This window comes from Colius striatus, chromosome 9 (genome assembly GCF_028858725.1).
Source record: "Colius striatus isolate bColStr4 chromosome 9, bColStr4.1.hap1, whole genome shotgun sequence".
NCBI classification, from domain to species: domain Eukaryota; kingdom Metazoa; phylum Chordata; class Aves; order Coliiformes; family Coliidae; genus Colius; species Colius striatus.
In genome coordinates this window covers 20,570,268-20,592,114 of record NC_084767.1, presented here as the reverse complement: position 1 = coordinate 20,592,114, position 21,847 = coordinate 20,570,268, and the positions used below count along the sequence as shown (strand labels likewise).

General features: G+C 40.2%; 1 protein-coding gene across 1 annotated transcript in view; it reads left to right on the top strand.

Moving 5' to 3' along the window:
• JAKMIP2 (janus kinase and microtubule interacting protein 2) overlaps nucleotides 1-20,162 on the top strand; it is a 34,566-nt gene extending 14,404 nt beyond the window's left edge. Inside the window, exons 8-21 of the mRNA XM_062002157.1 lie at nucleotides 627-746; nucleotides 1,207-1,335; nucleotides 2,294-2,377; nucleotides 2,680-2,742; nucleotides 4,893-4,991; nucleotides 6,795-6,893; nucleotides 7,226-7,279; nucleotides 8,117-8,182; nucleotides 9,018-9,086; nucleotides 10,168-10,245; nucleotides 11,122-11,325; nucleotides 12,920-12,985; nucleotides 14,501-14,573; nucleotides 20,146-20,162. Of these exons, the coding sequence (XP_061858141.1) occupies nucleotides 627-746; nucleotides 1,207-1,335; nucleotides 2,294-2,377; nucleotides 2,680-2,742; nucleotides 4,893-4,991; nucleotides 6,795-6,893; nucleotides 7,226-7,279; nucleotides 8,117-8,182; nucleotides 9,018-9,086; nucleotides 10,168-10,245; nucleotides 11,122-11,325; nucleotides 12,920-12,985; nucleotides 14,501-14,551 (1,182 nt within the window). The 3' untranslated portion in view covers nucleotides 14,552-14,573; nucleotides 20,146-20,162. The remainder of the gene's footprint in view (nucleotides 1-626; nucleotides 747-1,206; nucleotides 1,336-2,293; nucleotides 2,378-2,679; nucleotides 2,743-4,892; nucleotides 4,992-6,794; nucleotides 6,894-7,225; nucleotides 7,280-8,116; nucleotides 8,183-9,017; nucleotides 9,087-10,167; nucleotides 10,246-11,121; nucleotides 11,326-12,919; nucleotides 12,986-14,500; nucleotides 14,574-20,145) is intronic.
• Nucleotides 20,163-21,847: the final 1,685 nt, after the last annotated feature.

Genomic DNA, 21,847 nt, shown 5'->3' with positions numbered 1-21,847 from the left:
TTCCATCTGGTTTCTATAAATATTAGTCTCAAGGTCTAGTATGCTGGGATGTATTTACATTTCCAGAGACCTTCCCATCTGTCTTCTGCTATCTATTTTTCATAGCACACATGGGCTAAAACAAAATCCTTGTGCATCTTTATTCTTGAAGTGGAAGTTTCTGTCTGAGAAATTGTTGTTCTCTCCTGCTCAATTCAACAGGCCTTTGGCTGCCCCTTGTATTACCTTGAATTTGGGTCAAGTCCAAATTTACGACAGTTTTAGTGGCAAGTAGTCAGTAGCGGTTCAAATAGCTCCTTATACTAGATGTCAAGAATGACTTTGCAACAGCCATATCACACCTCTAGAAAGCAGAAATACCGTGTAGGAAACAAAGCTGGGTTGATGATTGTCCTCCAAGGACATCTCTTAGTACATTAACCATGTTCTGTGAAAGTAATGCAATGCAATTCTACACACAGAGAATTTCAGACCAATAAATCCTTGATGTGTCATCTTGCTGTTTCTCTATGGGTTTTGAAGCAATGCATAGCAGATATGATTTTGAACTAACCTTTCCCCCTCCATCAGAAACTCATGCTCCCTGTTTCCAAGGACGTTCAGAAATCATGTTTTCCCTTCTTTAGAGACATGTGGTGGATACAGTTTTTGGATACGATGATGATTCCATGGACTCTGAAACATCCTCTGTGGCCTCATATAGAACAGACAGAACACCAGCAACCCCAGATGATGATCTGGATGAGGTAAGATCTGTCTTTTTCCATAGGCAAGGACAAGTTTCCAAAAGACTTTGGCTCTCAAATCAAGTGGTCAGGCTCTCAAAACCACCTAGGTTTTTGTCATGTGTATCGAGTGAAGAATTCTTCGTTAAGTTTGGTCACTAATATACTGAAATGCTGAGGGGTTCTTTCAAAATCTAGTCCATAGAGTCTACACCTATGACTTCATTGCAGTCTGAGATTATTTTTTTCCCTCTCCCTCTTTAAGAAAATAAAAGTATCATATTCCTTTTAGCTTAAAGACATATAAATACTGTATAAATTCCACATTCTTATTACTTCATATCACAGCAAGCTCATCAAAAAAGCTATTTGAATCAAGACTTGCAAACCAGCCATTGTGCATAACAAATGACACTTGTGTTCTTTGCTTTGGCAGTGCTCTACTGTCTGGTGCTCAGACATGTCCTTTCTTATTCTTCAGGGTTTAGCAGCAGAAGAATCAGAGCTGCGGTTTCGACAGCTGACGAAGGAGTATCAGGCCCTACAGAGGGCATATGCACTACTGCAAGAGCAGACAGGAGGCATTATAGATGCTGAAAGAGAAGCCAAGGTCAGTAGTTGTTGGAGGGTAAAAGCATTTAATTGCTGTGAGGACATACAAACTCCTCAAGGTGACATACAAGGGAATGGAGTTACAACTTCTGTACAACTGTGAAATGGTTTTTTCACTCATCTGCTGAGTACGTTTAAAGAGAGTGACAATTAAGAATGGACACAATCCTCCAATTTACAAGGGCCCGTCTTCCACCTGGACCTGAAAACTTTGCAGTTATATAGGCATGCCAAAGCAGGCAATTCTGCAGTTTGGCACAAGAGTTTTCTCATCTTTTGCCCAGATGAGAAGAGGTTGGGTTTTAAAGGTCAATAGAGGGCTGTTGGTTTTCACGAAGGCACACATTGTGCCAACTTTAGGAATATTCACCTGAATGTTTCTAACAGAGAACTGCAAATTACACTTAAAGTTGAATGTGATGCAGACTGCAGTAAAACCTTCCAAGGCTAAAAATGTTGTCCCTCTAATAAAATGATCAAATCCTTCAGACTCAAGGGACCTCAGACAGTTTCCAACCTAAACTCCTGCTCAAAGTAGTTTCACCTGAGAGGCTGGATGCATCAGGTTGTTTAGCACTTAATTGAGACAGTTTTTGATGATCCCCTAGGCAGTTATAATTGTTTCTTTCCATTACCTTTTGCCACTCACATCTACTAAACACTTTTCTTCAATTCAGGGATTGCCCCTGACTAGAGTCTTTGAGAAAAGCCTGTAACCCTGAATACTCAACGTTATGTTTTGCTGTTCTAACGCAATACATGGTAATAACACGCTTGGGTGGGAAGGGATGGTCTGTATGCCAGTCTGAGGGGTGACACAAAACATTGCTGATCTAGAGTCTTTGGGAACTGTTACTCACAACAGTGTAAACCCAGACTGCTCTGTTTGCTTTCCTTTTAATAGTAGTCACATTGCTGGTTTTGTTACCATTCAATCATGTGCCTGACTTCAACAGGCCCAAGAGCAGCTCCAAGCTGAAGTCCAGAGATATAAAGCCAAAATAGAAGATTTGGAGAAAACTTTGGCACAGAAAGGACAGGTAAGCATTTCTTGTGTATTTTCTTTTCTTATTTTGGATCTTACTTGCTCTACTTACAAAATACCTAGAACAATTTCAATATAGACTTCTATGAGATGTAACATTAATGTTCAGTAAATAGGCAAATCTAGTAAGGTCAGAAGCCTTGCTACAGCTTGCTAGACTAATATGTTGTTGTTCTCTAAACGACACTTTGTTCCTGTAGGATTTTAATGCCTGAATATTGTGGCTGCAATTTTCAATAAATATGCCCACCTTGATGGAGTTTGATTGTTCTGTAATAGTACTGCTTCATCCAACAGGATTCACACTGGGTGGAAGACAAACAGCTTTTCATTAAGAGGAACCAAGAGCTTTTAGATAAGGTATGTTCCCAAGTTTTGCACATTCACTCTGAAGGGTAATCTGGATCCTGTAATACACTTTTTGGACATGCAATCTGGTGCTTAGAGGTGTAATATAAGGATAGAACAGCATGGATTAATGTGGACAGGATAACACATGGAAAGACAAGCCTTCTCCAGGTCTGCTTAGGCACTGTTATTGCTGGCAATTTGTGATACAATTTGGTAAGCTCCAGCCTGAAAGCTGAAAGCAATAATCATTCTGGCTCCAAGGTGCAGACATTTGTGTTCCAGTAACATCGCACTGAAGAGGTGGCTGCTGCACTGGCAGGATGTTTTGAGCTTAGCTTCTGGGTATGAAACAGCAACAGAAATACAGTTACCCTCTAATCCAAGACCCTTTCATGCTCCTTGTCCCTGAGTGTTCTTGTATTTTGAAGGGCTTAAAGTCATCCCTGGGTTCAGTGAAACTTGTACTGCTCAGTCCCCTGGTACCTTTAAGAATATCACCTGTTTGTATGTATATATTTTTTTATGTATGTGTATATTTTTAATCATGGAACATAAGGATATGGAGACCCTCAACATTGCTTGCATATTGCCAACAGTAACCACAGTGGCCATATGAATGACTGCCATCAGCAAGAGGCCATAACTCCCAGCACCAGGTTTTCTGCCATCTTTCACCTCCTCAGATGAGGTCTTTCAGCCTGTGCTTTTCCCTTTCCTGGTTTTGGCTGGGTTAATTTTCTTCCTAGTATCTGGTACAGGGCTATGATTTGGATTTGTGCTGGAACCAGGGTTGATAGCCCAGGAATGTTTTGGTTATTGCTGAGCAGTGCTTGCATAGCGTCAGGGCCTTTTCTGCTTCTCACACCGCCCAACCAATGCGTGGGCTGGAGGTGCACAAGAACCTGGGAGGGAGCATGGCTAGGAGAGCTGACCCCAAGAAGCCAAAGGGCTATTCCATACTGTAGGACATCATGCCCAGTTTAGAAACTGGGGGGAGTTGGTCAGAAGGGGTGGGTCGCTGCTCAGGCATCAGTCGGTGGGTGGTGAGCAATTGCAATTGGGTGTCACTTGGGGTTTTTTTTCCTTTTATTATTTCTCTCTTTTTTCTTATATTCCTTTGCGTTATTATTATATGTCTATTTTTTATTTTATTTAAGTAGTGATCTGTTTTTATCTCAAATCATGAATTTTACCTTTTTTTCCTAATCCTCTTCTCCATCACACTGGAAAGGGGCAGAGCGGTGGAGTGAGCGAGTTGCTGTGTGGTGCTTAGTTGTTATCTAGGGTTAAACCGTGACAGTCCCCTTCCATATATACTCCTAATAAGTCTCCATGCCTGTGCCATGCTTCCTCCTCCAGTCAAACTGACCCAAGGGTGCTTATATGACCTCAATCTTACCATGCTCCCATTCCTCCTTATTGGGATCCTACTCAAACAAACTGACCACAAAATGCATGTCCTGGCAGTGGCTGAATACTTGCAGAAGAAAGTAGGCTGAAGAGCTAGTGGTGGAGTTATTCACATGAAGCAAGCTGTAGAGAATTGGCCAATGGGTGGTGTTTAAGCCTTTCTGCTATTTGACAGAACTGCTTGTGTGAAGGTGCTTGCTATGCGGTTCACACAAGCGCTGGCTGCTCAGGTAACTGCCTCCACAAAGACAGCTCTCCATGCATGCTGTCTGTGCTGCATGTACTATGTGCACTGGGAATCTGATCTATCCCAAGCTCTTCTCCAAGGCAAGTGCAGCGTTTCTGTGTCATTACTGATAGACATTTATCCAACCTGTTCCCAGAGTTCTCCAACGTCTCTCCACATCCCTCCCCAGACAATATATTCCAATGCTTTACTGTGTGTGTTTAATTGCTAATGGAGACTAGTCTGATAGCTAATTTGACATCTCTGTAGAGTTAACTTCCCCATTAGTTTTCACTAGGAATGGATTCTTTTAGGAAAACCTCCAGCCTAAGCATTTTATGATGTTTAGGAAATTGATGAGCAGAAGTTCACCTCTAATCTAAAGACTCATTGATGTAAAGCAGCAAGTAGCAAATCATCTCTAGAGTTTGGATTGTGCACTGCCTATGCTAACTCACCTATTAGCAAACATTCAATGTTTCTTGTAACAGTCACAGATCCTGAATGTACATATTTCTATTAGATAGAGAAACTGGATGCAGAAAACAATCGTCTGCAACAGGAGCTGCAGGATGCCCGAGACCAGAATGAGCTGCTGGAGTTCCGCAACCTGGAGCTGGAGGTGATGGATCAGCTCGTTACAATAGAGCTGGTAGCAAATTAAACTAGTGTGCTTGCATTGGACACCAATTTTAATCAAGTGTTTACACAAGCATTGTAGGGATATAATAGAGCAATAAATTAGGCCCAGCATTTTCAATAGTGAGCTGAAGTATGTCAGCTCTAATATCCTAGAAATAATAAGCTCCATAACTTGACTGGTTCAGCTGTCTGAGCTAGATGCCTGGTGTGGATAGATAAGCTTAGCTGATTAATGTCAGCATGGGTCTTAGTTACCACACCTGTGGTAACTAACCTTCCTCTGAGCCCACAATCAGTGTGTCCCTGTGTGTAGAAGAGCAGGAAAAGGAAGCAGGAGGCCTCCATGGACGAGCAAAGATCTGCTAGGACAATTCAAGGAGAAAGCAGACATCTATGAGAGGTGGAAACAGGGCCTGATTTCTTGGGAAAAGTATAGGAACTTTGCCAGAGCATGCAGGGGTGCAAAAAGGAAGGCCAATGTCACTCCAGTCTTCAAAAAAGGCAAGAAGGACAACCCTTCAGAAAGGTAAGAAAGGTCCCTCAGGCAACACTGGAAACTGATGGAGGAACTCCAAAAGCCTCTGCAGAGGATAGGGTCAGACCTTGATCTCCCTCTTCCCAGAAAGCCCCTAGTTACAGATTCTTGTTAGGAATGCCAACCGACAATAACTTCCACCTTGTCTTTTCTCCAGTGTAAGCTGGTTTGTTTCTCAGTTGTTCTTTTCAGTTGCTGTCCAAGGCTTTATATGCTTGCTATTCAAAGGTAACACAGGGCCTTTCCTAGCTGTCATGAATCAGTGCTCTAATATTTGTCCCTTATTTATAGAACTTTTCCACAGTTTTTCCTGTTGCCCATGTTTCTATATGACACAAAACTGATCAAGTGAATTACATATTCATAAACCAAAAAATGTATTTGAAAATACACAAAGGGTGGGTGTCAGGAGGATGGAACCAGGCTCTTCTCAATGATGTTCAACGGTAGGACAAGGGGCAATGGGTATAAGCTGGAACACAAGATGTTCCAAAGAAATACAAGGAAAAAACTTCACTGTGAGGGTGAGGGAGCACTGGAATGAGCTGCCCAGATGGGTTGTGGAGTCTCCTTCTCTGGAGACATTCAAAACCCACCTGGATGAGTTCCTGTGTGACCTACTCTAGGTGGTCCTGCTCTGGCAGGGGGGTTGGACTAGATGATCTTTCAAGGTCCTTTCCAACCCTTAAGTTTTTGTGATTCTGTGAAAGTGAAATTTGATCTTCACTTCTGTGCTTGCCTGGATACCTGAACAGGATGAGAAGTAATATCTTCCAATTTTAATTTTTGTCTTTGATCCTTTAAAACTGGACAAGTATTTGTACATTTTATGCAATGAAGGTGTATAAATAGCTAAGTTGATCAACTTATTATTTGAGCAAATGTGTAATCTGAATACTCTAATAATCTTAAGTCAAATACCTGCTTCTAAAGGGAGCATTTACAACGACATATAGTTTTTCAACACTTTGATAAGCAAGTCACTTGAGTCTTAGGCAAGCAACAGCTCTTCCACAGACAATTTTTGAACTGACATCATTCACCAAAAAATTAGCTTTGGCTTAGCACCTTATCCCACTTTCAGCACTGTTTTCAGACTAGGTCTAAATGTTTCCTTCTTTGACTGGTAGAATTAAGAGCTTGGCTTTGTGAAGCATGATATATCCAGTAGCTGTGGCATTTGATGAATTCTGTGTGTATCTCCTTTAGTCTAATGTGTTCTCTGGCATCTTTTCAATTTATTTTCAGGAAAGAGAGAGACGGTCCCCACCATTTAATCTCCAGATTCACCCATTCTCAGATGGTGTGAGTGCTCTGCAGATCTACTGCATGAAGGAAGGAGTTAAGGTCAGTTTTATAATGGCAGCACTTGTAACTACAGGAGTGATGGATTCTGCCCATATAGCCCATTACATTAATCTCTGCTAATAACTCCACTAAACTTTAAACATTTAAACTCAGTCTAATGTAAGACTGTGTGATAACTGACACAACCAATTGGATTCAGAATTTTCACCATAATGATAAAACCTTTCTCAAAGGCAACTGAAGTCAGTGTGTATTGCATTTCCAAAGGATAAAACAAATTGGTTGGTTTCAGCATGTTTTGTAGGAGGAACAAATGTTGTAGCTGTGATAAAATGTGCATGTAATGCCTCTACATCATTCTCTCTTTGCAGGATGTCAGCATCCCAGACCTCATAAAGCAGTTAGACATCCTAGGTGACAATGGGGTAAGTTATAGTGGAAGATAATTTCCCTTTACAAGCTGCATTTCATATAGTAGAGTAAGTACAATCTATAATTATCATGACTGTTTTCTAAGATACTTGTGAAATTATGTAATATCAGAACAATTAATTTAAGGAGGTTTTATTTCTGTAAGTTAAGGAGTTGTGAGATTTCCAGTAGTCATAGAACTAGTAGTGAAGTAGCAGCTTTAACACGTAGTTCAGCAGACTTTAGAAGAATGTGTAAAGGTCACTGATATTTGGAACGTGGCCTAACCAGTCACTCAGGAAGGCATATGTATTAATTTGGCAGACTGAGCCAACCACATCTTCCTCAGGACTAGGATTCTTCTGCAAACACTTTCATAAATAGGCAAGAATTATTAAATCCCCTGTGACATTTTAAGTGAGCACTTCAGTCATTCATGTAAAACATGGATCTTCTGGTCAACATTAGGTATGTTTTAAGAAAGTGTGTAAGAAATAAAAGCAAAGAGTCATGAATGTCTGTTCACATGCTGGTGTAAAATGCCAGTACTTTTACCTAAATTGTAATGGAAATTCAGCTTTGTAAAATTGCATAAAGACAGACAAATTGATCTCATTTTACATTTCTCATAAGATGCAATAGAGTGAAAACACATAGTCCATATCAGGTAGAAAGACAAAAGCAGTGTTCTTTTTAGTATGTTAACGAACTCTGAAGGTTTTGATGGCAAGAGGATACCCGATACTGTAGGGATCCCCTGAAAACTCTAGACCTAATTTGTAGCCTGTATTATTTTTATTCAGGCAGGAAACTACTGCTAATTTTCTTCTTCCCTCTCTTTATCTTCACAGAATTTAAGAAATGAAGAACAAGTGGCCATAATTCAGGCTTCTACTGTATTGTCCTTAGCAGAAAAGGTAAATTGTGTGCTTGCTTTTCTCATGTGTTATCTAAGACTTCATTTAACACCACAAATTTTCTGCTCTGTTGTTATTGTCAATATAGGCAGACTTTCTTGTTCAGGAAGTCATTCCCCAGATAAAGTAAAATGTGCCACCACATTCCCAAAGACCTTGCTAAAGCAGCAGAAGTATCAACCCAGCTGCCCCAAGCTGTGAAGTCAAAACAACTGCCAAAACACAAAGATTGGCAAATGAAACTTGCAATTGTAAACTGAATGAGAAATGACGTTTAAGCTATAATTAGCTAAAGAGTGAGATTTCTAGTCCAGAGATTTCCAAGGCTTCTGAAAGGCTGTGTTTGCAAAATTTCCACTGAAAGTATGTTTCCTTGTTTTGGAAATTACAAGGAAAGTGAGGGTTGGTTAAAATTGCTTTCTGTGGCTCAAATGCAGCACACAATTTTGTTAACATGACAGCTTCCAAAGATTCTACTCAACAATTCCTCCTCTGCAAAAAGAGTTGCCGTCTACCCAGCTAAGCTATTTTTGAGATTCTAGAGCCCTATCATGGGCCTTTATCCATGGCATGAAATGGGATCAGTATGTATGCAAGGAAGTGTGCTTTTCCATCTTCCAGTGATCTGGTAATGGTGATCCTCTTGCTTCTTCTATCAAGTGCTACTTACAGACATTGCAGCTGCCTCTGTCACAGAAGAGCAGCCTCAGGATGGGCCAAGAACTAGAAATTGATTACTAAAAATAGACTAGCAAGATGCTATAGATGTCCCACTTGCCACTACCATATGCCTAGAAAACACAGCAGGTTTCAGCTCTCATTGTCTTCACTCTAGTGGATCCAGCAGATTGAGGGAGCTGAAGCTGCTCTGCATCAGAAGATGATGGAACTGGAAAGTGATATGGTAAGCAAACTTTCCATAATATACATTTTAAAGGCAAGACACAGAGTGTGTCACGTTTACTTGGTGTGCCAAAACGTAACTGAAAAGGTCTTTTGGCAAATCAAGTATGCAGGCTTTGTCTGGTTATTGGTGAGTCAGTGAAATTGTTACTAGTCTGGTTCACACGCAACAGCAGAGTAACTAAGAGAAGTAATGAGGGTTTGAAAACTTTCTCTCTTTCCATGAGTATGACTGTTTTTGATAGTATGGAGGGCTCAAAGGTTGCTTAGCGATTTTCAGAGATGTAGATGACTGCACTCTTTGTCTCATAAGATTCACAGTCTAAACATCAGCTGCTGTATCGCATTTCATTCAATACCAGTATGTGGGAAAGCAACAAATTATCGTACTGTTTTCTTTCATTATACTTTTAAGCCCATACCATCCTAAAGGCAAAACGTTCACAGCTGGACTGAAGTTACTATAGTAGCAGTGAAGTTAGTATCTTTAGTATCTTACCCTATTCTTATCCTCACTAATGGAAGTAACCTACAAAATGAGCAAGCATAACTACAAGAGTTGGATAGCTGTAGTGGTCTACATTCTGCTCCGATGGTATGTCTGTACTTGAGTCAATTCAGCTTAAGGTAGATTGTGAAGTTGAAGTGCAACAGCTTCCCCTTAATAAAGTGAGCGTGAATATGCTTGTGTAGTTTTTTTTTAGTTTATGGCACTTTCCTGCTTCTTCCAAAATAAGAAAAAGCACAAAATGGGTTGTCCATGACGCCAGAGGAGGCATTTTTAGAAAAATCACACAGAAGCTTAAGTTACATTCAAGAAATGCCAAAGTGATATCACTGAAGTCAACAAAGAGATGATAAATTCAGTTCCACGTAGACCAAGTGTATTATCACACAAAAGCAATCCACAGCTATTTTCCCTTCTTTCTTTTCTAGCTGAGTCAGATACTAGTAACTCTGCAGTGTCAGTTGAAGAACAGTCTCCTAGTCCTCCCTGAGTCAGATATCTGTAGTTGATTTAATAAAACTTCCCAAAGCATTTTGAGTAACTATTTTTTTTTCTGTCAAAATCATCATTGTAGGAGCAATTTTGCAAAATAAAAGGTTATTTGGAGGAAGAACTAGACTACAGGAAGCAAGCTCTTGACCAAGCATACATGGTATGTACAAAGGAAATTCTACAGCACATATTGGCCAGCACTGTGACAGGACACAGGCTCCTGTGGGATCAAGAAGAGAGGTTTTTGCTTTTTCTCTTAGTATCTTTATTTATTTTCCCCATTCTTCTAATGCACTATGATGCAATCTGCACAGCTTCAAGAAGACACCAAACTTTTTAATGCCACAAAAAGGCAAATCTCCTGAAGTTTGAAACTCTTTTGTAAAAGGCAGGATATTGCTCATTTGTGTCAGCTTGTCCTACTGGAGTCAGTGCAACCAGCTGGAACACAGAGCTGCAATCTTGGCCGTTCTGTACATGTCACAGCAAGAAGAGAGTATGCCACAAAAAGCCAGAGTTCTTCCTCTAAACACTGCTATATCAGATTCTGATAAATAGGTCTGATAACTGGATGTGCAAATTTATCATGTTGGGTTTGCCAAGTTGATAAGAATGCTCGTTGATTAGCAGGATTAAGAGCAAAGTAGTCTGGCAGCTGCCTTCAGTCTTTCCTCTCTTCTTTTTTAGCACAATAAGTCAAAATTTTACAGTTAGTGAAATATTCATCTTTACACTTATAAAATAGGCATGAAAATTCTGTCCAACACCTAACCATCTCTGTAACTCCTTAAAAAAAAATGCCAAAGTGAGGAGTTTGGTTGAAAATCACTATTGACACATTTGTAAAACAAAAGCTCATATTCTTTTATCAAAACACTGAACCATTTTATGAGTTCTGGTTTTCACATTATTGCACACTTGAGCACAGAAACCACCTCTCATGCAGGTGCCTGAATCTGCCACCAATCCCCCCAGTTCCCACTGTGTTTTAAACAATGTTTCATCTCTAATTGGCTTTTGGTATTGCATCAACCAGAGGATCCAGGAGCTTGAAGCCACCTTGTACAATGCTTTGCAGCAAGAAACGGTGATAAAGTTTGGGGAACTACTCACTGAAAAACAACAGGAAGAGTTGAGGACAGCAGTAGAAAAGCTAAGACGTCAGATGCTGAGGAAAAGCAGAGAGTATGATTGCCAGATTCTTCAGGAGAGGATGGAGCTGCTCCAGCAGGCTCATCAGGTAAGAAAAAGGAACCATGCACATGTGTATCTACTCAGCTTTGCTTAGTGAGAACATAAGCTGAGGTCAAATTTAGGCAAGCTCCAGGTCATGAAGGAGCCTGGCATGTGGGGTTTTTTGAGTTGTTTCATACTTTGTGTCTTTACTGTGTACACAAACCCAAGTAATATGAAATGGTGGTGGATTGTTTTGGCATATTTTGAATCTTCAAATTCCAAACCAAAGATTTCATGCAGAATTCTGTCCACACAAATCTAGCTTTGTAATAAAATTGGTCACCCCTAGTTACTGGACTGGGAAAAAGAGAAACTATGACTGCTTCTGGCTCATGTTACACAGCAGAGCTATCTGTTTTCTCAGATACTTCTGCCCTGTGCCCCACAAAGTTATGTTTCACTGCTGAGATACAGCACTACATTTCACGTTCAAAGACCAGCATTTGCTGCTCTGAAAGCTGTCAGGTCCCAGAGCAAGGTGGCAATCACAGCATGCTGATTAATGTGACAGCTGTACAATGGAACAAAACTTACATGTTGATGGGAATAAGAGAGAAAGCGTGTGACCAGTGGTTAGTGTTTCTAGTTCATGAGAAGACTTAAATAGTCCCTCCTGATCCTGAGTTCAAGACTTGAGACAGGGTCCACCCTTCCTTCATTACCAGGCCTTTGCAGTGCAAGTTGTTTCTTGATTTCAGCTGTGACCACTGCCCTAATTAACACTGCCACATTAGTTCTGGTTTCTTTGAAAAGCTCTCAGCCTGCCTTAGTTGCAGACGGCGCTAGGAAAGGCTGAGAGGCGAGGAAATGAAATGTTGGAATGGTGACATAAGCTGGACAGCTCATCTCCAGTTAATCAGGAAGATGATCACAGGGGGGCTACCTGCTCTCCAGGTCCTATGGCCTCCAGGTGTTTCGTGGTTTGCCTCTTTAGGTCCCTGCTGTTTGCTGGCCAGCTGTCTTATGTCCTGGCTAAACAGAGAAGACACTGAGCTTCAAGTTCTCATGTTTCATGCATAGTAGTTCTTTTAAATATTCTGTGGGATCTGTCTTCCCAAGGGGACAAAAGTTTAACTCATATTACATCATTTTTCTAGAAGTACATATTTCTGCTAAAAAAATACACCGTGTCCATAGGTTACATACATGCTGCTCACCACAGAATCAATGTTTTCATGATATTGTATACCTTCATCACTTCAGATCTAATAACACTTTGATAGTATTTCAACACATCAGTGAGAAATCTTAATGAATCATCATATAATTCTACATATAAGCATGGTATTATGCTTTTGATCTATTTAACATGAGATTAATGTAAAATAGATAATATGAAACAGATCCACTATTGATACTAATTTTGAGCATTTGAGGATACAGTCATATGTATGCAGTAGCATCAGCAGTGGTACACATGGTGAAGTTGTGGTTAAGCAGGGTTAGTGGGTGGGGTCACGGTACTACACGAGATTATCCCTGCCAAAGAAATGGTTTCATTAATTTCTAGGCTTGGGCACTTGGAATATTAAGTTACTTGTTCAGTGGAGCAAAGTTATTGAAAATTTGATCTAGATGCTTTGTTTTCTGATTTGCAGAGGATCCGAGATTTAGAAGATAAAACTGACATCCAAAAGAGACAAATTAAGGATCTGGAAGAAAAGGTTGGTTCTGTTAAGTTTCTGAGGCATGCTGATCAACTTTTTTGAAAGTAGTGACGTAGTTCTCTTCACCTGCATGACCTTTTTGTTTAGCTGAGTTAGCTGGACCTGCTTTCATTTTCATAACACTTTCTTTTCAATTTGTGTTTCAGTATATACAGAGATTCATCTTCGAGTCTTCTCCACGACATTTCATTTTAGGAACTAAATGCCAAATACTTTTAGTAATGGTGGATAATACTGTACCAAATGATGAAGTCTTTACTTGGTTGTTATATGCCGTTTTGGTAGACAGGCAATGCTTCCATTGAAGGCAAGATTTGAAGATTGTCCCTATCTGGTGGGACTAGGGAACTCAGGTTCTGATGCTGTCCTCTTTATTGAAGCTTGTAATTGACTGTGCAATAGAAACACGGTACCAGAATCTTGCCTTTAAACTGAACTATCAAAAAATGGTATATATGCATTCTTTATATATACTATATACATATTCACACACACACTCTCTCTATGTACATATCAATGCACTGCATTTTTTTATTAGTGAGGCCAGCTCTGTCACATTGAGTCTGGTTTCTTGTGGATAGATTAGATAGGATTGTTGAAAAAAGATGGTAGCAGGGGCACAGAATGCTGCTACCAATAATGTCTTTTCTAGAAATGCCAGACTGGTGTAAGATGCATCTCCAGTGGTAGCCTTGACAATGTACTTACATCAGGAAATATCAATGTCTGTGGGTAAACTATAATATGAAATAATGGCTGTATTGGTACAATGACAGTAGTGCTGCTGACCCCTTTCAGTTTTTATGTATGTTCCAAAAGTAAAACAAGTGGGCATAAGGCAAAACGTGATACACATATTTCTTCCTGCTTTTCCAGCAATATTTTTGGGATACAGGATCCAATATTTTTCTTTCTAATATACATCATTGGGGAAAATAACACATGATAATCTGTCATGAAAATAAAAAAGAAAGCAAAACTTATGCCGTGATCAAATGGAGACCTTGAATAGGAAACTTTCTGTGTCGATTTTCTAAAGAGCTTGTGACGCACAAAATTTCCCATCTCAGAAGACAATGTGAATGAAATGAGATAACCAAAACATGATTATTAAACATTTGATGGTTAGGACTTGATATTTTGTGTGTGTGTATTTTTTTCCCCAGACTATTTCCACCATAGATTGCAGAAATTGTTTTTTAACATACTTACAAATATTACATATGCTATTTTTAGTATCCAGCTTTGTGAATTCAGTCAACTTATGGTGGTTCATAGTGACAGTTGTACCTCAGGCTTTCAATGCAGCACCAGTTGTAATTCATCACCAAAATTAATGGGATCTGTTTTCTAAGCCTGGGAGGTGTTATGGTGCTTACAGAAGCAACTACGGCCATACAGTGTTTTCAAAATGTATAGTTACCATAATTGTCCTACAGAGTGCAAAAATAATCCTGATGCTTACAGTGCCATGATCTTTAATTTGTATGCAATCTTCTTTTTCTTCTGCAGTTTCTATTTCTATTCTTGTTCTTCTCTCTTGCCTTTATTCTTTGGCCTTGATGTCAATGTGCCTCTTGGAAAGGTAAGACTATTTTATTTATTTTCTCAAAACTATCACTTCTTATACAGAGCTGAGGATCAATCACATCCTTGTGTGTTCTTGTATATGTCTGGAGTCATAAAATTCATCAGGTTGTTGTCAATTTGAAATAGTTCACAATGGAGGGTCATCACACTGCTGAATTGCCACAGGGAGTTGCAGTCAGACCAAGACCGTTCAACATACTTGTGAGTGAACTGACAAAGCTTGCTGGTGATACCATGCGGTGTTGATGTTTGCAAAGTGCTGCAGACAGAAACCAGTTACAAATCTCAACCATGTAAAGACTATGATGGGCTCTGAACTGACACTCAGGAAATAGACTGGGAGATTGTAACAGGTATAGCGCAGTGCCCAGAAGCAAGAGAGATCTAAAGAAGGGCAAGGAAGAACGACCAGCTGCTGAGACACAAGGAGAGAGAGAGATGGAAGGATTTTTCTGTCTCAGAAAGTGTAACACTGGGAGAAGTCTTGAAAATTTCAGAGTTCAATAAGCAATGTGATGCTGGGGAAATTACAAGGGCAAGTGCTGAGTCCTGCATCTGGGAAGGAATAACCCTATGCACCAGTACAGGCTGGGGACTGACCTGCTGGAGAGCAGCTCTTCAGAGAAAGGCCTGGGAGTCCTGGTTAATAATAAACTAACCATGAGCCAGCAATGTGCCCTCATGGCCAAGAAGGCTAATGGTATTCTAGGGTGTATTAAGCAGAGTGTGACCAGCAGGTCAGGGGAGGTTCTTCTCCCCATCTCTGCCCTGGTGAGGCCTCATCTGGAGTCCTGTGTCCAGTTCTGGGCTCCTCAGCTCAAGAGGGACAGGGAAGTGCTGGAGAGAGTCCAGCACAGGGCCACCAAGATGATCAGGGGAATGGAACATCTCCCTTATGAGGAAAGGCTGCAGGACCTGGGGCTGTTTAGTCTGGAGAAGATGAAACTGCGTGAGGATCTTATTAATATTTGCAAATATCTAAATGATAGATGTCAGGAGGTTAGGGCATCCCTTTTTACTTTTGTATCTAGCAACAGGACAAGGGGTAATGGGTTGAAGCTGGAACACAAAAAGTTCCATTTAAACATAAGAAAAAAACGTTTCACTGTTCAGGTGAGGGAGCCCTGGCACAGGCTGCCCAGGGAGAGTGTGGAGTCTCCTTCTCTGGAGGTCTTCAAAACCCACCTAGATGTGTTCCTCTGCAACTTCATCTAGGTGGACTTGCTTTAGCAAGGAGGTTGGACTAGGTGATCTTTAGAGGTCCCTTCCAACGCCTACCATTCTATGATTCTGTGAAATAAATCAGGGAACTATAATGTACATGGCCTTCACATTTTTCCCTCTGTGCCTTGCCCCTTTCAGAACCAGCATGCTGGCCTAGGAAGATCTTTCTTCTCACCCAGGATAACAGAAGTAGAACATAGCCTGGATAATGTTATGTAAAGAGTCAAGAACATGTAATGACTGATCCAAATTTTCTGATTTGCAGACAGACCCATAACATTAAATTTCTTGCTATTTCATTTCACTCTGGATTGAGCTGTGCCAACAAATTATTCCATCCTGCACTTGAGGCAAACTGAGAATACAGTTATGTGTGAAAGATGTTTTGCCATGCCCTACCACCATTTGTACTAGCTCAGCCTTTGTATCCAAGTGCAATTCCAGGGATTGATTATAACTGATCAGCATGGGTCCAGTTTGGTGAGTTTTGCTTTTCCTCTAAGGAAAAGCCCACTACTTTGTGCTCCATTTCAGCAAGATCAAGGAGTAGTTTTGCAGTTTTGTGTTGATGAGGAGACAACTATCAGAATTAACCATATCAACTGGAATCCGCTGCCTCCTTGGCTGTCCAGATGTCAAAACAAACATTTTCATGGGCTGAAGCAGCAACATATGTGGAGGTTGGGCTGAATGGGTAATGAACCATAGGAAGGAATCAGGGGAATGTGAACAGATCAGTGGTCACAGGTCTTGAAAACCATGGCAATACCATGACAGAGTTGCTGCCATTTAAAATATACAGTCTTGATCTCATGAGCATTCAACAGGTTAAGTTATGACTGCGTACTCACTAATGTTCCTGCTACAGGGTTTCTGGGAAACATGGCATGGCACAGCAGCTGTGAGATGCTTTGAATGGCCATGACTGGTGAAAATTTGATTTGACAGTTTCTTGCTTATTCATAGTGGGGAAAAAATCAGAGTTTTCCAAACCAGACAAGTTATGTAGAAGCTAATTTTAAGAAGCATCAATTTTATAGTACATAGTCCTAGCATATAATTTTATATTACTGTGTCTTTTGCTATACCACGGAATCTTGGATCCAGATCAAGCAATCAACCTAGAGGGAAAATAAAAAGAAACCACCCCCAAACCCCCCTTGGATTTAAGGTGCACCTTGAAAACTCACAGGAACCGAAAATGATATTTGCAAGAACCTGTCTGCAGGAGTTTTTCCCATTTGGGTATACTGTTGTCCTTCTTGTGGTTTCTGTCACAGCTATGATAAATTCCCTGTGAAGCATATTAGAAAAACTGTGGCAATAAGAGGTTCAGAATTTTCTGTACATACAGTTTGCACCTAGTTTCCATCTGTATGGGTATGGAATTGGTTTTCTGTTGACTATTTACCTCTTTTGGTACATCTACAGAATTGGTAAGAAGCTTATACATCCTAGTTTTAGCAATGCTGGTATTGGCTGTGGTGGGAGAAAAACAATAAACCAAGGGATTTCTGATGTCATTGAAAACGTGTCTCAAAAGATAACCCCTGCTCCGTTTAGGTCACCTTGATGAAAAATACATTCATGACATTAAACTGCTGAAAAGTTTTTCCTAATCCTGTCTCTTTCAAAATGGAGCACCCACAAAAGCTTGCATCCTGAGAAATGCAAATTAACATTTTCAACAAATTAACATTTTCAATAACATTAGAAGTCATCAGAACTTTTTGGTTTTAGTTTTGAAAATAATTTTTAAAGAAATTTAATGAAAACCTCAGTGATAGATGCAAATGCCAAAAAAAATCCACAAAAATCCATTAAATATTTTGTCTTTAAAAATGATATATTTCGCTAAAAAGAAAAGAGGATGCACATGAAAAATGTAATCCACCTGTAATTGTAATAGGAAATCCCTAGTTCCAGGACAGAAATGTTACTGTATACTTCCTGAGGCTGTATGCATTATGCCAGTCAGAAGAGAAAGGAAGGGAGACTGAGAATTACAGACATAATATGGATGAGTCACTTGGCTTTTCAGGAATTGCATGTGTATACCAGTGTCTTTTGAAATCAGCATTTCTCGAAATAGAAAAAAAACCCCACCCCACTATTATTTCAACATTGGAATTCTAGCAGTGCTGATCAACTCTTTGTCTTGAAGGCTGTGAAAGTATCTCAAGTGCCTTGCAAAATTTCAGTGTGTGCATGATAAGAAAAAAGGTGTTTTAGCAGCCTCACCATTGGCTCTGAGATGCGTTCAAAGGCAGACTCAAATCTGTGTTGCAGAAGAGCCATTCCTTCCCTCTTCTCAATGCAGGAAGATAAGAGAAACACTCATATAAAAAGAAGAATCAGAATCATTAAAAAATTACAACAAAACCTCCACATTTGCTGGTAACACTTAACACCCTCTTGACCTAATTTGAGGGCAGGTGTTGGCTGGTTAGAAAAGCTGATGAGGTGTTCAAAGTCAGGACTCTATGTTCCCCCTAAAATTCTAGCAGACTTCCCTCTATGGGATCCTCACCCCTCAGTATGTAAGAGGAAACTCAAGACAGCAGCTATTTGTGAATGATGTTAAGATTGAGAGGGATTTTAGCAGGGTCGTGTTTCTGAAGCTAGGATACATGGAATCAGAGAGAGTAACTAACTGGTTTGTTTTCCATTCACTTGAACAACCGCCTGCCAACTGTAGCATTTCTGGTTCTTAGAACTACTGAAATATTTATCATCAGGGGGATCTTTGCAAAATTGCTTTACTTCCGCTGGATACAAGTTAACTTTTTTAACCTTATCAGAAGAGACTTCAAACAAAAGCACAACAGGTCCTTGAAATGTTCCTACGGAGTCATCTGATGGTGGCATTGCAAATCTGCTGGGGAAGAAAAACTTACCTACACAAAAGTTAGATAAGCAGAGACATCCTGTATCTGACGATGCCCTGGGGACCTGGGATCATTCCCAAAGAATGTCCAACAAGCATTAAAATTAACAGATATTTATACCCACCATTCTTTTGGGTTTTACTATGCATAAAGCCCTCATAGAATTGTTCATTACATTTACCCTTTACCTTGATTGGTTATTTGTTACTTTTACACATTACATCATTCTTATCAATTGGTCCCTTATTACACAAGTTATACATTTTCATATATATTTCAAAATCACTTGGCCAACTAGCTGATTTAGGCTATTGATTATTTGGTGTTCTGAACCAGAATGGTACTAATTATTTGGCACTCTGGACCAGAATGTTATCTGATGCTCTGGACCAGAAAGAGGGGTTCAGGACAGTGAACAGCCTAATGGTTAATATAACAAATTATTTTCTTCCTTAGAAGCAATCACTCCCAACATTGTTCTTAGATGTTTTGTGGCTTGCAGATGCATGGATTTAAACAATACCCTCATTATCACTCTTATTTTCCTTGTGCCTGATTTCTCATGCACGGTTTTTCTCTTTGGGAGTGGCTTCACCAAGGAGGCCTAGTTTTGCTTAGTTACGCTAACTTATGAATTATACTTAGAAATAACTATTCAATAAAATTACTTGCATTTTTAGACCTTCTGTAACAATGGTAGGTCTTTGGTGGTGTTTGTGCCTTGCTACAGTTTATCCTTTACCGACCTTTTAACTAGATGAGCACAAACCATGATACAATTGCAGATGACACTTTCTGGTTTCTTTGTCTCTCAAAGTGAGCACGGCACACCCCTGATGAACTTTTCAGATAAGGAAGGGAAAGCTTGGATGAAACCATGTGCAGCAATATATAGTGTCCAGACCAGAAGTCTCCAGTTCCTATTTATATGGGATTTTCTTACTGTGTAGGCTCAAATGCTGAGAGAACAAAGACAAAATTTGCCTTTTTTTCTCCCATGTTTTCAAACCTGAGAACTGCAGTTCTTTTCCTCAGGGAGGGAAGGCTTCTGTGGTACAGGAGTGGTTTGTGTTTACCTCATTGGTGCATTCGTCGAAGTTCTGGGGTTGCCCTGATACCACAAGCATATCACCTGCTGTCATGTCTCCTGTCACTGGTGAATTTTAGGCAGCTTTGGTTTAAGAGTTCTTGAAAGTGGTGCATAACTATTCATCTGAAAATGCCCATGGAGGCTTCTGTGGACTTTGTAGGGCTGAATGGACAGGCTTGGGAAAACACCGAGAGTTTTCACAAAAGCCATTCATATAGACAAACAGACACAGTTTAATGTCATAACTGTAAAGAACAGACTTAAACTTTCTGATTGATAGACTGCCATCTTGTCAGTGGGTAGGTTGAGGAACTTCTCACTTATCTGATACAGATGTTCTTTTTAAAATTTTGTTTTATTTTTAGAGTGCTCGACCACACAGATAAGTCCTTATAAAGGCAAATGCTTCCATCCCCCGATGAAGAGAACGTTGTTTACACCTATTTCAAAACGTATTAAAATGAACAACCTGTAGCCAAGACTGCACCCACCTTGTATTTTAAAGCCATCACTCAAAATTTGTTACTTGACAGTTCCTGTCTAAAGCTATGATATATGCTGCATCTAATGGAATTCTGTATGTTGAAATTGTAAAAGGGGAAGAAAAATAAACTGTGAACCTACATCACTTAGGAAGAACTTAAAGGGAAGGAACCACTTTCAGCTGATCAAGTTGGTGTGTCTTGGGCATGGAACCAAAGTTACAACAGAAAAATCTATCCCTGCTGTGCAGGGCAATCATTTAAATGTGACACTGTCATCTCATGAATGGATCAAGAGCAGGAGAAACAGAAGCTGTGGAGAGATGCTGACAACAGAGCATTCGGTCTGAACTGTCTGGCTTTCCCACTGCAGGAAATCCTCCTCTCCCTCTTTGGTTTTAACCTCAGGAACAAATGACAGCTGGAATGTGGGGGGAAAGAAAGGAAAAATGCATTCTGGTTTGTGGCAGGATGGGCAGGACAGGGTACCACATTTTGCACTTGAGATCGTAACAAAGCACCACCTTCCTCAGTAAAGCAAGGGATGAAGAGGCTGTTTGGTATAAGGATTCCTGACAGAGTTGTAGCCTTATCTCTCTTCACCTTCTCTCCATGAACAACAGCATATTGTCAGATACTTCTCATACTCTTTAAAGACTGCCATCGAGATACTGTTTGAATAATACTCTGAGGATCACTGGATTGGACCTACAAAGTAACTTCTGAGAGAGAAAAGAAGTATTTTGGAGGACAAGGGGGAAAAAGCCAACTCCCTTGTCCATGTGGTACAATACACAAAGCATCGACTTCCATCTTGGAACAAATGTTTCGGTTTGGCTTGTCAAACTGACTTTGTTAGCTGGTTTCATGAGCAATGACACATAGACCAGTACTGGGGAAGAGCTGTGTGAACACATCCTTACTACAAGTAAGAATACGTATCTCTAGTCTGTTTAGATTTTTCCACAGTTAAGAATAACTAGAAGTAGTTTGCATTTCACAGCATTAGTTAACCTCTCTCATCACAAAGCCTGGAACACAGTTCTGATTTCTCCCTGAGACTCACAAGTCCATGTCCTCTGTAGTCAGTCAGAAATGAATCCTGCAGAGTGTCACACCTGCAGCACACCTTGCAAAGGTCCAGTGCCTGTTGGGAGCAAAGCAGCCAGCTGCACCCATCTTCCATGTTCTCACCGTGTGAGCTAGGCATGACAGTGCACTCCTCTGTGCCTCTCTTCATTTCCCCTGGAAATGGAGTCATGCTTGTTTAGGCTTCAGGTTCCTGTGGCAAGGCTTCTTATTTGAGCTGGGTCTTCCACAATAGAACCTTAATTTTGACTGGGAGAAATGGATATCTGTATGATGGGAAACTAAAGGCCAGAATACAGCCTGTGCATTACTTAAACCTTCAAAACAGGGCTCATGAACCAACATCTTACGCACACAGACTCTGCCCACCGTAAGCTTTAAAAAGAGTGTCTCCTTTGTTTGCTTGTTTATTTGTATAGATGAAGTAACTGAGGCACAAATCAGTGAAGTAACTTGCCACAGCAACTCAAAACCTGCTCACAGCAAGTCAAAAGCA